This window comes from Juglans microcarpa x Juglans regia, chromosome 6S, assembly GCF_004785595.1.
Source record: "Juglans microcarpa x Juglans regia isolate MS1-56 chromosome 6S, Jm3101_v1.0, whole genome shotgun sequence".
Lineage (NCBI taxonomy): Eukaryota > Viridiplantae > Streptophyta > Magnoliopsida > Fagales > Juglandaceae > Juglans > Juglans microcarpa x Juglans regia.
The window spans coordinates 7,960,609-7,976,678 of record NC_054605.1 but is presented as its reverse complement, the minus strand read 5'-3'; the positions used below and the strand labels follow the sequence as shown (position 1 = coordinate 7,976,678).

At 35.8% G+C, this 16,070-nt stretch overlaps 2 protein-coding genes and 1 long non-coding RNA gene across 6 annotated transcripts in view; 1 reads left to right on the top strand and 2 right to left on the bottom strand.

Moving 5' to 3' along the window:
- The first annotated feature begins 2,545 nt into the window (after window positions 1–2,545).
- LOC121236809 (nuclear/nucleolar GTPase 2-like) lies at window positions 2,546–9,899 on the top strand. Of its 3 annotated transcripts, XM_041133273.1 has the most exons (12): window positions 2,546–2,665; window positions 2,747–3,269; window positions 3,730–3,863; window positions 4,597–4,726; window positions 4,917–5,077; window positions 5,510–5,611; window positions 5,721–5,825; window positions 6,689–6,817; window positions 7,437–7,577; window positions 8,220–8,320; window positions 9,018–9,075; window positions 9,178–9,899. In XM_041133273.1, exons 2-12 carry the CDS (start codon window positions 3,038–3,040, stop codon window positions 9,574–9,576), a joined length of 1,692 nt encoding a protein of 563 aa, XP_040989207.1. In that variant the 5' UTR covers window positions 2,546–2,665; window positions 2,747–3,037; the 3' UTR covers window positions 9,577–9,899. The 3 variants fall into 3 exon arrangements, with proteins under 3 accessions (XP_040989207.1, XP_040989208.1, XP_040989206.1); XM_041133272.1 differs by having other exon boundaries at window positions 2,589–3,269; XM_041133274.1 differs by lacking the exons at window positions 3,730–3,863; window positions 4,917–5,077 and having other exon boundaries at window positions 2,588–3,269; window positions 4,605–4,726.
- Window positions 9,900–10,770: 871 nt separating this feature from the next.
- LOC121236805 (MDIS1-interacting receptor like kinase 2-like) lies at window positions 10,771–14,172 on the bottom strand. 2 transcript variants are annotated; one of them, XM_041133269.1, is made up of 3 exons: window positions 11,316–14,172; window positions 11,123–11,212; window positions 10,771–11,052 (listed from the first exon to the last, which is right to left on the bottom strand). In XM_041133269.1, the coding sequence occupies exons 1-3, from the start codon at window positions 14,128–14,130 to the stop codon at window positions 11,027–11,029; spliced, it is 2,931 nt and encodes a 976-aa protein (XP_040989203.1). In that variant the 5' UTR covers window positions 14,131–14,172; the 3' UTR covers window positions 10,771–11,026. The 2 variants fall into 2 exon arrangements, with proteins under 2 accessions (XP_040989203.1, XP_040989201.1); XM_041133267.1 differs by having other exon boundaries at window positions 10,771–11,212.
- A 306-nt stretch (window positions 14,173–14,478) lies between these two features.
- LOC121236808 overlaps window positions 14,479–16,070 on the bottom strand; it is an 89,799-nt gene continuing 88,207 nt past the window's right edge. The window contains exon 3 of the long non-coding RNA XR_005934813.1: window positions 14,479–14,532. This is a non-coding gene — a long non-coding RNA (uncharacterized LOC121236808). The remainder of the gene's footprint in view (window positions 14,533–16,070) is intronic.

The window sequence follows — 16,070 nt, the reverse complement described above, 5'->3', positions numbered from 1 at the left end:
ACATGGGAAATAAGTATCGTGTATCCATGGGCTTGCTTCATCCCTTCCCTCAATCTATGAGATCGACGAGAAGACTAGTCTCTCCACAAACTTAGATCTCTACCAGAAAACTGAGCTTTGAGGTCCATTGTACAATAAGGATGAGAGACTATAAAACAATCATATTCCCCAAACGCCCCATGGATGTAGGCAATATTTCGAACCACATAAATCTGTGTCTCTCTCTTTTATATTTTTAGCATTTATTTTTCATTCATTACCATGGACGTATGCATAGCCGCACTAAGCTACACTGGGGGCTCCAAACCACACCAATTGAGACCCAGATCATCATAGCGAGTTGAAAATGACTCTCTCTTCTTTCGACTTGTTGTGCGATTTATTGCATTAACAGATTATATGCCAAATTTTCCTTATGATAAACAAGTTAAAATTGTTATGGCATATATAGCTATTCATTATTTTATTAGATATCATGCATTGAAGGATCTTGAGTTCAAGCTATACGATGGTGATGAGGATTATCTACCTCCTAAAAGCATGGAGAACGAAGAAGCAAACGAATACTCAAGCATGCAACAATTAGAGATATCTAGTGAAAATATTATGAATATTGAGCATAATTATATTGTTCTTTCACTTATGCATCATTGAAGTTATTTTTTTTCATTATGTTGAGTGAAAATCCTATTAGACTATTTTTGTTGTTATTTGATTATAAGATTTAATTTATATCAAGGATACGATTATAATCTATGAAAATCAAATGCCCTTTTATGTCATTTCTATCTTAAAAAGTAATTTTTGAATTTTTTTTAAACAAATGTAATATGTTTGAAAGTATTTTAGACATATAGTTACTAAACAGTAAATAACTTTTTAATAGTAAAGATTATTACGTTAAGCTCTAACCTATACACCATAAGCTAAAAGCAATATTTTGGCATTATTTTCAACCACAATCCCAAACATGCACTTAGAGCCCAAAGGCCCTTGTGAGAAGCCCAACCCACTCGAGCAAAAACGACGTCATTTTGTCACTCATCCCCAAAACCCTAAATTCACGCCACATCTTTCCTCCTCCTCCTCTTCTTCTTCTTCTCCTCCTCCTCCTCCTCCTCCTCTCTCTCTCTCTCTCTCTCTCTCTCTCTCCCCTTGTTCCCTCTCTCTTTTCCCTAGTTCGCAGACACCCCCTCCCCCACAGCCTCCCTCCCATTTCACTATCTCCTTATCTTCTCTCATATCTTTACTTTTCATCTCCCTGTTGCATCTCTCGATACCCACCAAAGAAGAGACATTGTGTTGTCGCCCTCCGTCACGAACTTCCGTCTTCACATGTTGTTTGTAAGGCTCCTATGCATTTTTGCCAAGCAGGATCTCGCTACTGATGGCTGGTTTGATGGCCCCGTAATCGTAGGGAGGATCAAAAAGAGAAGAAATATGAAGAACGTGAAGGCCTCAAACTAGGATTATTTTTCTGGTTAATAGGGATCAAAGAGGCATGGGAGATGAGGAAAATCTAGGTCTGGAGGCATTGGTGGAGATCATAGAGAGCGAGAGGATGCCCCATTGGAGACGTTGAGTCAAGGATGCCATGGCCATGGATTTTTGTGGTCTTGGTCTTTGTCTATGTGTAAGGTGATGAATTTCCAAAGATAGAGAGTTTGAGGAATGAAAAAAAAAAGTATTTGACAATTTCTGAAAATGGATGGAGAAATCGATTTCTGAGGTAGTCAGGGACAAACAAGGAGGGTGAGGAGCGAAGATACTGAAATTCGCCACCACTAGGATCAAATTCCCCTATAGTGCCCACAGAATTAAGGGTGCCCCAGTCTTTATTGTGGGTGCCGAGAATGGCCCCCATCGCTGGGTCTCTGCCTTTTTCGGCCATGGCGTGATTCTTGCTGAGTATAGGAGTTAATAAAAGGGATGGAAGAGGAAATTCTTGCAACGAAACGTTCATAAAACCACTCTCTTCATTCTCCTGCATCACAGTGATGTGGTCTTGCAACCGAACACTCTCTTCATCCTTCGTTGCATTTTTTTCATCCTCCTTCATGCTAATTTGGTTTTGCAACTCAACAAAAGATTCCGTAACATCATTTAGAATTTCCTTTAATTGTTGCCAGAAGTGCTTGTAATTTTAATGCATTTGGTTGACTAAATCTCTGAGTTGCAGCACTGATGCAAAAATTTGTTCTATTAAATTTTCTTCCTGTGGCTTGAGCCTTGTTTCGTCCGCATGAAAGATCGTAGTTCTCTTTTGCCTATTATTATGAACCTCAACGAAGTGCAAGGAGATACTAAGAGATAAAAATAAAATTAAGGAAATTAAGAAGAAAATTATAATGGATATCAATCTAAAAAAATAGTCACGAATTAGGATTATTCGAGGCACCCCAAATCCACAGTCCCACACCAACCAAAATAAGCTAATGGATCAGTTTCTACAAACAATAGCTAAGGTCATGGGCCACGAGGACAACTTAGCAGTTCAATTAAAACAAAATGTCAACAACATAGCTGGACGCCCATCTAAGCCCGGCCCAACTTAGTTGGGTTCATTACACTCGGTCTTCGCTGTCCCTCTCTCTCGGCTTCTCCCTCCTCTCGTAGACCTCTCACTGTCTCTCTCTGTCTCGTCCTCCGTTCCTCTCGATTAGGGCTTCGCCGCCGCCTCAAGCTGCCACACGCCGACACATACCCACCCGTAGGTTTTCCGACTACCACCCACTTAACTCCCTCTTTTCTCTCGGTCTCACTTCTCTCAGATCCCTTCCCCTCTCTCTCTCTTTCTCTCTCTCTCTCTCTCGGTCCCGAAGCCCAAAACTTTTGGGTTCGAAACCCTAGCCTCAGCTGCTATCCTCACCGTGCTCCTACCTGTCCGGCGCTGCTACAGTGGGCTCTCCATCTCTCAGCTTCTCTCCCGTGCTCTCTGTCTCACTCCCGTGCTCCCTGTCTAACTGTCCAGCAACACAATTTCTCTCTCTACCCTAGGCTTCCAAACGACCAAACAGACCCAAAAACTCTTTCTGAGATGACAAAGGCGGTGAAGGAGAAGAAAGTGAACATCTCCGGAAAGCCGAAGCATTCGCTGGACTCGAACCGTAAAGATGGGACCGATGGCTCGCGTAGCGCCGCCACGGTTCGGCGCCTCAAGATGTACAACACGAGGCCCAAGCGGAACAGTGCAGGAAAGGTTCTCAAGAACGAGTTTCAGTCCAAGGAATTGCCCAACACTCGAATCCAACCCGACCGCCGCTGGTTCGGTAAGATACGTGTGTATGTGATTTTTCGCTTATATCTTATCTAGAAAGTTGAGGTGCTTATCTATGATCAATGATTGAATTGGATGCATGACTTTGATGTGAGATGACTGTAGTTTGTTGAATTGTTGTGTCTGCCTATTGGTTGTATTAACAGGTGCCTGTAAGTATTCTTGAGAAATAATGGACTGTTATTAAGTAATTACAATCAACTTTTGGGGGAAGTACTGCTTATTCTAAAAACCTATGCTAGGCCATTTTGAAATTAAATGTTTCAGAAGCTGATTATCAAGCTAGTAAACATACTTCCAATCTGATTATGCACGGAGACATTTTCTAAGGCATGGAAATTTGAGTGATCCAGCGTTTTCCCCACCAAGAAGCAGAAAATGTTTCTGATCTTTAATCTAGCGACAATTAACAAACTTGTGATTTTCATGGTAATTTTTGGCTGAGTTTGTAGGGAATACTCGAGTTGTAAATCAGAAAGAGCTTGAATTTTTCCGTGAAGAACTTCAAAACCGGATGTCCAGTAACTACAATGTCATTTTGAGAGAGAAGAAACTACCCTTGTCCCTCTTGAATGATCGCCAAAAGGTATGCTGGTTTGCTTAATTTGAGCTCGCTTTTCAGTTTTTTGAGTAGAAATCATAAGGTGAATTTCATTTACACATTGTACACTGAATGGCAAATCTCTCACACTGTTTGTAGCCCAACTATAGTTGTCTGTCTCCTTTCATGGAACGTTAATTTTCCATGGTCACCTTTTATGGGACATAAGCACTTACGATTAACTTGAGGTTGGTCGATATCAATATTGCAGTGGATAGATTAGTAATTTCTGAGTGTTAATTAATATCATTTAACAAAATTACCTGATTTAGATGTGTGCAGTCCCTGCAATGCTTGCTTGGAGGTTAGACTGCTTCTAGTTGGACTCATCAAATGATGTGCTTGACTTCTGCCAAGTCTCACTCTGGGACTGCAAATTTTCTTATCTTGTTGGGAATACGATTTCTCCCTTGATACTGTGCCTCTTGCTTTCATTGTGGTTAGGTTTTTTTATAAGTAAATGGAGGTTCTAAAAAAAAGTCACAAAATGCCTCATATTAAGTTATAATATAATGCCTCATTTAATGAATGAGAACATACTTGGCAAAAAAAAAGTTATGAGAAACTTGGGCCTCTTTTGCTGATTATTGCGAACCTTTCAGTTAAACATTAACATGATTTATTTTTCAAGAAATCTTCCTAGGCAGAACTTTAGTATTTTTGCAGAAGTTACCATGCGTTGCTTTTCTAATCAAGAGGATTTTATATAACTTTGAAGCAAACCAGAGTTCATCTTCTTGATACTGAGCCTTTTGGGGATGCATTTGGACCTAAGGCTAAGAGGAAGCGCCCTAAGCTATTGGCAGCAGATTATGAGTCATTGGTTAAGAAAGCTGATGGGTCTCAGGGTATATGAATCCTTTTCCCCCCCTCTTTTCCCTTTCTTCCTATTCTTTCCAGTTACTTGGTTGTTCTGTTAGGGCTGGATCATGATTGGAACGGATGTGGAAAAATTTTGTATAGTGGCTGATGTGATAACTCATTTTAATCAAATTTAAAATAGTTATTTACTTAATATTCTTTTTATCGATTGTTTAGATGCCTTTGAGGAGAAACATGCTGCTAGTGCCTCTGTAGAAGGAACTGAAGAAGATGGACTTAGGGACCTGGTTCGGCATACAATGTTCGAGAAAGGTCAAAGTAAACGTATATGGGGCGAGCTCTATAAAGTAATTGACTCTTCAGATGTGGTTGTCCAGGTTTGTGTTTCTTTTTTTGCTTGGCTGGAATGAATAAAATTATTTTTTTACATGGTTTAGATTTAGGAAATATATGGCGAGACATTGAACTTTTGCTTTTTGCTTTTATAGAAGCACATGTTAGGGTCCTTGATGTTCTATGTTCACATTATTGCTTTCTTCAGCCTCGGCATTATTGTAGATAGTTAAAAAATTGTGTAAATGTCATGGAAGAAGCTTGTTACATGGATGGTTAGAATAATCAGATATTTCAGTATATTTTCCTTAAAAAAGTATAATTTTTTTACCTATCAACAATAATTGTTTATGCTTGCTGGCCATGCTTGTTCATGCCGAAGTACTGCTAGTAGGACACATTTTGTGTAATTGAACATCTTTCCTTCCCACTCCAGTTTCCTTTTGTTTCCTTCAATTTGTTCTTATGTGTTTCAGGTTTTGGATGCAAGGGACCCACAAGGTACTAGATGTTACCATCTAGAGAGACATTTGAAAGAGCATTGCAAGCACAAGCACTTGATTCTTCTGTTAAACAAGGTTGGTTGCATCTTACAAATTGATACTTTTAATGAGATCGTTAAGGATTTCCTTATTATTCCATGTTCCCACCTGAGCTGCTTGAAGATTTTAATTCCCGTTTGTCTAGTGTGATTTGATTCCTGCTTGGGCAACAAAAGGATGGCTTAGAGTGTTATCGAAGGAATACCCTACTCTAGCGTTCCATGCAAGCATAAACAAGTCTTTTGGCAAGGTACCCTTCTCAGCTTATATGGTCAAAGATAATAACGGCTAAGTTCTTGAATTCCAACAACTTGTCATATGCTTTGCATATTAGTCAATGTTATCCCCACTTAAATTCCTTTTCTGTAATATTATCACACCCTTTTTTACAGTGCCATATTGCGTACTTTCAATTTCCAATCACCTTCATTGCATTTATTTCGTTGAGAAAAGAAAAAGGCTTTTAGCTTAACAGGACTTGCGTTTTCTATGTTAAAAATGGTCAATACATGTAACATCCCTTCCGATAAGGTTAGGAATGCTACTCATTACATTCCATATTGCAGGGATTAGGAATTCTTCAAACGCTAAAAATCATTTTTTATAAGTTTAAACATTAAAAGTTACAAATACAAGTCTCGTGTATATGTCTTGTGTACTTGGGCAATGCCTTTTTTCTAATGAATAGAACTACTTATTACTTATAAAAAAAATTCCGAATACAAGTATGCAATTTATTAACCCTCTAATATAACTAATCCAACATATCAAAACTATGGATAATAATAATGCCATAAGACAAGTCTAGTCAAAATCTTTTTTTATAGGTAAGTCCAAACAAAGATCCTAGCTAGTACTTAGGTGTTTCTGCTTGTATACTTCATGTGCACTTGGGATATGCCTACTTGTCTAAATAAAACTCCTTATTTCTTAAAAAAAAAAAAAAAAGATCCTAATAGCATATGTGATAAATGCTTATTAAATTATTCACTTGATCAATGTCTTTGGTTTGTTCTTAACATAGAAGCTTAAAGGTTTGTATGCATTTTTTGATACGTTAATCCTTTTGGTTCCAATATCTGTTTTTCAAAATTGTATCTTTGTTGGAAACAGGGTTCTCTTCTGTCAGTATTTAGACAATTCGCTCGGTTAAAAAGTGACAAGCAAGCTATATCTGTTGGATTTGTTGGGTATCCTAATGTGGGAAAATCTTCAGTTATTAACACATTGCGTACAAAAAATGTAAGATTTCTTTCTCCTTTGCTGCCTCCAATGTTGCAGTTCTATGACATTTTTTTTTTTTGTAGTAATTTTTTTATATTTTCAATGCAATTTTATCAGAGTTGCAGAAACACAAATACCAATAGTTATAGACACGCATGCATATTTTTTGATGGACAGTTCTATAAATACATCTATATCTTCTGGTTATATGCTGTGGATTGCATCCAAATTTGTATGCTTGGTATTTCTTTTGCTATATGCTGTGGTAGACTTTGATTAGTCAGTGCAAAGTCATTTTTTTCATTTATATTCTTTGTAATTCGGATGTTGTCTTCCCTTGCTTCAATTTCACACTTACATTGCAAGAGGATTTATCCTGATTCTTTGCATTGTGCATAGCATTGACATTTAATATTACTGTCACTACTAGGATGTTTTTTTGCAAAGGACATAGTTATTAGGATTTTTTATCGTAGTATTCTCTGATGAGGGAGGGGTTCAATTTGCTTAGCTACGAGTCAAAAGTGAGTTCAATATTAACGAGTTTTGATGCATTTGTTTAACAAAATTGATGATGATTTTACTACCTTAATGGTTTTGATTGCTGATGTATTTGTGTGCCTTTTTTTCTCGCCAGGTTTGCAAGGTTGCTCCAATTCCAGGTGAGACTAAAGTGTGGCAGTATATAACCCTCACAAAGAGGATCTTCTTGATTGATTGCCCTGGGGTTGTTTACCAAAACAGTGACTCTGAAACAGATATTGTACTTAAGGGTGTGGTATGTTCTAATCGTTTGCTTCTATAGTAATTTTTGTCACCATTCTTGAAGCATTGATTTGCTAGGAATGAGCCAATGGATCAGCGTAATCATGAATGAGTTGTGCTACATAATATTTTGTTTTTTATGTGACTTATGATAGAGGCCTCATGTTCAAAGGGTAATTAATACCTTAGATTTAGCATGTGAGGGTAGTGAATGGGGTTCGACATTGTCAAGGAGTGAGAAGTTCTTGCATTTTATAATGATTTCATTAGGTTCCAATTGTGATATTGATTAGTATTTTTGGAGTGTGTGCTCGGATGTGGTTTGAGCTTTCTTTAGGTAGTTAGAGAGGCAAGAGATTGCCATACTCCGAATTTATTATATGAGGACGGTGAATGGGATCTCATATTGTCTGGGATGGAGAAGTTCTTGCAATTTGTAGGGGTTCAAATGGGATGTGACTTGAGCTTTCTTTGGATCTGTACACAAAATGTCTTGAACTTTAATAATTTATTGTGCCCTAATCCTTTTGAAGCCAGAGAGTTCTGCTGTGTGTCTATTTGTTTCATATTAATGTTTTCCTGTGGCTTTTTGAGCAATTTCTTTTTATGATCATATATATCGTTTTAAAATAAGGATTTTTCCTTTGTTTTCCAGGTACGCGTCACAAATTTGGAGGATGCTGCTGAACACATTGGAGAAGTTTTGAAACGTGTAAAGAAGGAGCACCTGAAAAGAGCATATAAGATAAAACACTGGTGTGTCACTCTATCTGTAGTTGGAATCTTAGTGATATCACAGCATGACTAGAATTTCCTAGAGCATCTTGACTTCCCCGGTGTTTCTTTGCAAATGTCTCTCTACACCTTGAATTACCTTCCTTAGATAATGCATCAATGAGCAAACTTTCAAATATTCACAATTTCAAATTCATACTACTTTTTGTATTATATATCCTCATTTCGTGGGTCTGCTTGTATATAACATCCAATGTTGGATATGAGCTTTGCTACTCATCCTCCTCATACATCACGCACCACACATTTTTTTATTTTTTATTTTTATTTTTAAATTATTTTTTTATTTTATTCTTCTTAAACTTATTGAATTCTTCTACTCATTATCCATATACCACACATTTGGTAAGAGAAAAAAATAAAAAAAGTGGTGTGTGGGAATGATGAATAGAATTTTTCATTGGATATTGGTTGTAACCTAGATTACCTATTGCTTTCAATAAATTTCAGGTGATTGTTATCTTTTTGAGTTTGACTTTAGTGAATTAGAGAACAGGGTAGTTCAGTATCTGCCTTGTTTTCTAATCTAAGAATATGTGACAAGTGCAGTAAAGTTCAATTACTTTGTTGCAGCACTTTATTTTATGTGTGAGACTACTATTCCTTTATCTGAAACTGTCCGCACTATGTTAATTATTTCTTATTGTGATGTTCTCAGGGATGATGAAAATGACTTTCTACTTCAGCTATGCAAATTGACTGGCAAGCTTTTGAAGGTGCTTCTTTTAACTTTAGTGCTTAACGGTGATATCTTCATGTTTTGCTTTTGAATAAATAGTTGTGCTTCGTGACTGACTATTATGAATGGGCTTGCCTAGGGTGGGGAACCTGACTTGACGACCGTGGCAAAGATGGTCCTCCATGACTGGCAGAGGGGTAAGATACCCTTTTTTGTTCCCCCACCACGACAAGATGAGTCATTGGAGGAACCCAATTTTATTGGTACTGACAAAGATGAAGGTGTGGAGAGTAGTGAGGCATCTGCAGCTTTTAAAGCCATTGCAAATGTTATATCATCCCAGCAACAAAAATGGGTCCCTGTTCAAAGGGATCTCTTCAGTGAGAATGAGTTGAAGGGCGACACAGATGCACCACTTCCAGCTACCGAGGGTGAGACATCCAAGCAGCTCTATCCTGCCACAATGGGTGATTTGCCAGAGCTGCTCCCAGCAACCGAGGACAAGATTTCCGACCAGCTTCCTGCTAGTGAGTCATAGGTTTTTGTTTCGAATCATCGACAGTAGTCTTTTTGTAGTCTGGGAAATTGTGTTTTCAAGTTACAGGTGTATCCAATTGCTAGTTCGTTTTAATTATGTCATATTGCAAAGTTGTTCTTTTCCAAACATCGTGTGCTAATCTGGAAAAAATAAAAGTCAGGAAAGCGTGCAATGAGGGGGCGTTTTTAGCCTTAGGTCCAATAGTTCCAAGTCGTGAGATGTTCGAATTGTCAATAGAAACTCTCGGCCTTTTAAGAATCGATTTTTTGGAAGACATATTTTAGTCACAATGATTATTCAAAAGTAGATTTATAAATTAACGTGATTTGAGGCAGGACATGATATTGTAAATATATTTTTATTGTAAAATAGATCTAACAGATTATATGAAGAAAATTACTAATGGTTTTGAACCGAATGAATGCATGTGCATGCATTACTTTTTTTTAAAGAAACGGTTCATTCGTTGTGTCCCAGTAGAAGGATCCCATTTTTTTTTGTCTGGAAGTTTTATTTATCTCCAAAACCCACTCTTAAGATGGTTAATATGACTTTTGATAATGTGAGAATATATAATTTGAGAAATGATATTTACAGTTTTAGAGGGTTTAAATCTTACGTACTCTTATAAAAAAAAAGTGAGCAAATCTAGTTTTACTCAAGTTTTATTATACGTGACCTGTTCTATTTATATGCTGACAACATGTGATAGAGAATTTTGATAGGACACCCAACTCTGAGTTAATGACCGTTTTGAATTTAAGATGTGCATATTTTTTTAGATAACTATTGTAGATATAAAAAGATTACATAAAAGTAAATTCATAAATTGACATGGCTTTACGTGATCAGTTGAAGTAGCTTTACAATCTGACGTACTGCATCAACTCACGTCGGTTTGTAGATTTATTTTTGTATACTTTCTTTACAGCTAAAATATTTATCTATTATTTCAGCAAACTAGAATGCCTTTATGATTGCAATTTTAGCGATAGGACATTATTTTCTTACAATTTTCGTTCATTACTGTTAATAGATAACACGATCCAATTGAAAGGTAGGTAGGTTAAAAACCCACCCCCCACCAAAAAATAAAAATGACCTCAAAAATTATATTTTCTACTTGTTGAGGATTCTAAAGTTTTTACTAAATAAGAATTTTCATGCATTTCCTTTATCTTTGCAAGGAATCACTTGTAATACAACTTATGAATTGCAATAAAGAAGCACCGTCTTATAAACCCCGAACAATAATTGACTTGATATTTCAACTCTAGAATTATATGCAGATAGATACTTTCCTGGTGCAACTTCAAATGAAGATGGTTCTAGGAAAGGGCAATTTGAGCCTGTAAGACATGGGATATGAAGTGCATAGTTGGCCTAGATTGTGGCTGGAAATCTAAGCACTTTATTGCAAGCTTCACAACAGTATTAAGTTCATCCTCAACTACATGTTGGGGAAATGGGAGGCGCCTGTCCAAAACATCCTTCAATTGTATGTTTTTCATAGCTGATGGAGATGATAGAGAGCAAAGGAAATCACCTGGGTGCTTTCCCATTAGGACTTCTAATGCCAATACCCCAAAGCTATATACATCACATTTCTCAGTTACCTTCATTGTATAAGCAAGCTCTGCCAAGAAAAGAAAAAATAAATCAAAACATGCATTCCTTCTATATGTGTGTGTGTGTGTGTGTGTATCTTAAATTAGGGGAAAAAATAATTAATAAAGTACCTGGTGCTACATATCCATAGGTGCCTACAAGGGAAGACCAATTGGATGTGTCTAACTTCAGAAGTTTAGCAGTGCCGAAGTCCGAAACATGAGCATCATATTGAGAATCTAGCAAGATGTTGCGACTTGATATATCGCGATGAATAATTGGCAGTACACAATCATGATGCATGTAAGATAAAGCATAAGCCACGCCTTTAACAATATTCAACCGTTTATTCCAATCCAGTACTTTGGCAGAATCTTCATTCTCCAAGATTTTTGCCAAGCTACCCCTTTCGAAGTAGTCATAAACCAAAAATGGATGTTCTGGATGTGAACAAAAGCCATAAAGTTTAACAATGTTTCGATGCCTTATTTCGATCAATGCTCTTATCTCATTTAAGAACTCTTTCTGGAATCCTCTTCGATCATCATGTGCTGGGTGGAGTTTTTTCACAGCAAATATAACACCAGAAGGCAGCTTTGCTTTATAAACACTTCCACATCCTCCTTTCCCAATACAATATAAGTCATCAAAAGCCTTAGTTGCCTTCATGATTTCTTGATACATTGTTCTTCCATTGACAGTTGTCATTGCAAGAAATTCTACTTCATGCATGTCAGATTGTTCTGATTCTGGATCTTTCTTTCTTCTTTTGAAGGCGATAGCAACTCCAAAGAAAGCAAATAGAAGTAAAAGTGCTCCCAGAATAGGGAAAACAGTAAGAAACACGACTTTGTGGCTCTCCTTTGAGGAGTTATTACAACGCTCCAATCCTGTAACGTTACCACACAGTCCCATGTTCCCTTGTAATGCTTCTATGGGAGCACCTAGAAAGGCTTTGCTGCTGGGGATGGGACCTTGAAAATCATTGTATGATATGTCAATGTATAACAAGGCACGCATTTCTTCAAAGGCTGTGGGAATGAAACCAGAAAAATAATTGTGGGAGAGATTGAGGTTCTCCAAGCTCTGCATTCTGCTAATTTCTGAAGGTATCTCTCCATTTAAAGAGTTAAAACTCAAATCCATTTCGGAGATCTGAAATAAGCTCATGAGGGGAACTGGAAGCATTTGGCTAAAGTTGTTATGGCTTAAGTTCAGGTAATTCAATTTTGATAAATCCCCAAGATTACTCGGAATTGAATTCTTCAATCTGTTTGAGGACAAATCAAGGTATTCAAGATTAGTCAATGACCCAAGTTCTGATGGTATATCACCCGAAAATTGATTGCCATTCAACATCAATTTCTCTAGAGAAGTCAACTTTCCAATTTCTTTTGGAATAGCCCCAACTATGTGATTTTCAGAAAGATCAAGCACATGAACCTGAGTCAATTTTCCAATCTCAAGTGATATACTACCAGTGATATTGTTTCCACCAAATTTTAGGGTGTCTAATTGTGGACACTGTCCCCAATTACTTGAGATTTTGCCAGAAAATCTATTGTAGCTTAGATCTATGTAGTTCAAGGTTGGATAGACTCCAAAATCATCAGATATATCACCAGAGAGTTGATTTCCATCTAAGCGGACTCTGATTAAGCTGGAGCAATTTTTCAAGCTTTTGGGGACTCGGCCTGTGAAATGGTTGTTGAATGCGGAAAAATTCTGAAGTGAGCCACTGAGGCAAATGTTTTGAGGCAGAAAGCCAGTGAATTGGTTTGTGTCTATTTGTAGTTTAGTCAAGTTCATGAAATCTCCAATTCCTTGAGGAATTTCACCAGAAAGTTGGTTGTCACGGAGGTATAGAACGTTCAAGTTTCTCAAATTAACAAATGAATTTGGAACAGAGCCATGCAGTTGGTTCCTGCTCAATTGTAGATTCTGGATACGCTTCAAGTTTCCTAACGCGTCAGGAATGGTGCCAGAGAGGTTATTAAAGTAGAGATGAAGAAGAGTGAGATTTCCCAGATCTCCTAATGATGGGGGAATTGAACCATTAAGATGGTTTGTTTGGAGGCTTAACTGGACAAGGGACCCCATATTCCCTAATTCTGAAGGGATGGGTCCAGAAAGTGAATTATTGTACAAAAACAACGTGGTTAGCCTTTTTAAGTTCCCAAAAGTTGGAGGGATCAGACCTGTCAGGATATTGGAATCAAAGAACAACTCAACCAAATTGGAGAGATTTCCTATCTCTGGAGGAATGAAACCAGAGAGTTCATTGTTGTATAGGTGCAAATACTCCAGGTTGCTCAAATTACTTAAAGAAACAGGAATGAAACCATCCAAACTGTTTGAGAAAAGAGAGAGCTCGGATAAAGACTTTAGGTGGCCTATGTCTTCAAGAATTGAGCCATTTAAGTGATTATCACCAAGGCTGAGAACCTCAAGATCAGTCAACAAACCAATTTCTGGAGGGATTTTCCCTGACAACTGGTTAGAGGACAAATCAAGATAGATGAGTTTGGACAGGTAGCTAATTTGAGATGGAATGCTATCAAAGAGATTGTTGCCACTGAGATCAATATATGAAAGATTTGGGAAAGAGGAAAAAGAAAATCCATGAAGCGTACCTTCCAATCCAGAATTGTTCAGTTCCAGTTTGATGACACTTCCACCAGGGTTGCAAGAAATACCAAACCACATGCATGGATTTGATGTTTGGTTTATATTGGGAGAAGAATTGTTGGGACTATTTTGAGGTGAAATCCATGAAGATAAGTTAGATTGGCTTTCGTTTTGAAGGCTATCTTTCCATTGGAGAAGAGCCGTAGCTTCTTGGGAAGAAGCTGAAATAAAAACAGGATTTGATAATGAAACTAACTCAACAAAGAAGACAGTGGAGATCAGTAGGACACATACTTTCTGAAAGATTGATGATCCCATTCTAACGGCTTTGTGCTGTATGTATCAGAGAGAATGCTATAAATACGAGATAATAACCCTGCTCTGGTTCCATGATAATAACCCAGCAATACATACGAGTTCGTTTGGATACTAATATATAATAATATAGTCAAATGGTTGAAAAAGTTGAATAAAAATGTTATAAATTTTTAATTATTTTTTATTGTGAAAGTTGAAATAGTTATATTATTTTTTATATTTTATTTAAAAATTAGTGAGTTGTAATAATTAATTAAAGAAAAAATATTAAAAAATATCCGAAAATATTACGAAAACTGTGTTCCCAAACTAACCTTATAAAGGTCTCAGCTTCTGGATTCTTTTTTGTTTGACTGATTTATAAAGGATAAAAGTGAGTTCTCGGGTGTTATGTAGGTGAGCCTCGACCTAAAAGGCTAAAACCATTGTATTTGAAAAAGTCTTGCTCCCTTATCTTGTTGAAAAGACATTTGACAGGTGTATTATTATTGACGAAAAAAAACTGTTATTCCTATCAATTCTTGTCTTTCTACTTAATCGTTATGAATTTTTATTTTTTATTTTTTTTATAATTAAGAAAATAATTTTAAATATATTAATATATTTTTTTATTTTTTAAATATATTAAAAAATATAAATAAATAAAAAATATATATAAATAACTAACGATAATAATAAACGATGATATTCGGCGGCAGAGTAGGACCGCACTTATATGAAAGTGGAAGACATCAATTTCAAATCGCCGCAATTTTTTTATCAGATTTATATCGACTTTTAAAATATGGAATGACATCATGCCAACCACCCTTTTTTAGTTGGGTGCGGAAACATTTCGTTCATAAATTGTATAAAATTAGGACTGTATAAATTGTATAAAATTACAACATATTTTCACATTTTATATCATCTTGTTTTATAATTTTTTAAATTTTTTATACAAAATAAGATAAATAATTTAACTTTTTCAAATTTTAAAATAATAATAATTTTAAAAAAATATATTCTAATAATATTTTATTTAATTTTTAATTTTTAACTTAATTCATATTATGTCATGTCATCTTATTTCCTGTTCAAACTTTGACTTGCTGAACAAAAGTTGGACTTATATAAATACAACTTTCATGATAAGCCATTTTAAAAAGTCTTTTTTTTTTTTTTTTCTTATAGGGTTAAATATAAATTTAGATCATGTAATTATCCTAAATTTCTCTTTATACTTTTCAATTGAACTATTTTCTTCTTGTAATTGTAAGAATGAGTAAATTGGTGTTTCTATTAGGATTCTATTAATAAATCATTATAAATAAGACGTAAACACAAATGACAAGACAACACTTGCGTGTTACCTTATAAATCTTGTGTACAATTTTTTTTTTTTTTTAAAATAAGAACTAGTATTAAAACACAAAAAATATTAAACTCAAAAAATCTAAAATATAACCCAAAAAAAAAAAAAAATAACTTCATTTCAAAATAAAGAATTAACACAAAGAGTTATAATACTTATAAGCTTGGTGTATTACATACAACTGTGGAACCTCTTTTAGTTATAAAGAAATTAAAACTCTATTTATTAATTGATGTGAAATGTCTTTATATTCTCCACAACAATAATGTATCTTGGTGTATCAAAATATAGGGTTGCGAATGAAATTTTTCTAATACAAAAACAAGAAGTTGTGGCCATCTCAAAAATGGCTGGTGAGAGGAGGGTACAGGTGAAGTGACAATAAAAATATTTTTAATTTGCGAGGAAATGAAAAAAACGGTTGCAAATAGTCATTATTTGCAACAACACTTTCGTTGCAGTTAGACATTTATTTGCAAAAATTCAAATTTTCGTTGAGTAAACTTATTATTTCCAAGGAAATTAAAAAAAAAAAAAAAATCGTTGCGAATACTGGGTATTTGTAAGGACACTTTCGTTGCAATTA

Bases quoted from the DNA above. Each gene is read 5' to 3' on its own strand.
- LOC121236809 (XM_041133273.1), top strand. From the start codon at position 3,038: ATGACAAAGGCGGTGAAGGAGAAGAAAGTGAACATCTCCGGAAAGCCG. The intron at 3,864-4,596 runs GTATGCTGGTTT...ATAACTTTGAAG, and splicing joins TCTTGAATGATCGCCAAAAG to CAAACCAGAGTTCATCTTCT. The intron at 6,818-7,436 runs GTAAGATTTCTT...TTTTCTCGCCAG, and splicing joins ACACATTGCGTACAAAAAAT to GTTTGCAAGGTTGCTCCAAT.
- LOC121236805 (XM_041133267.1), bottom strand. From the start codon at position 14,130: ATGGGATCATCAATCTTTCAGAAAGTATGTGTCCTACTGATCTCCACT. The intron at 11,213-11,315 runs GTACTTTATTAA...TTTTCTTGGCAG, and splicing joins CTATGGATATGTAGCACCAG to AGCTTGCTTATACAATGAAG.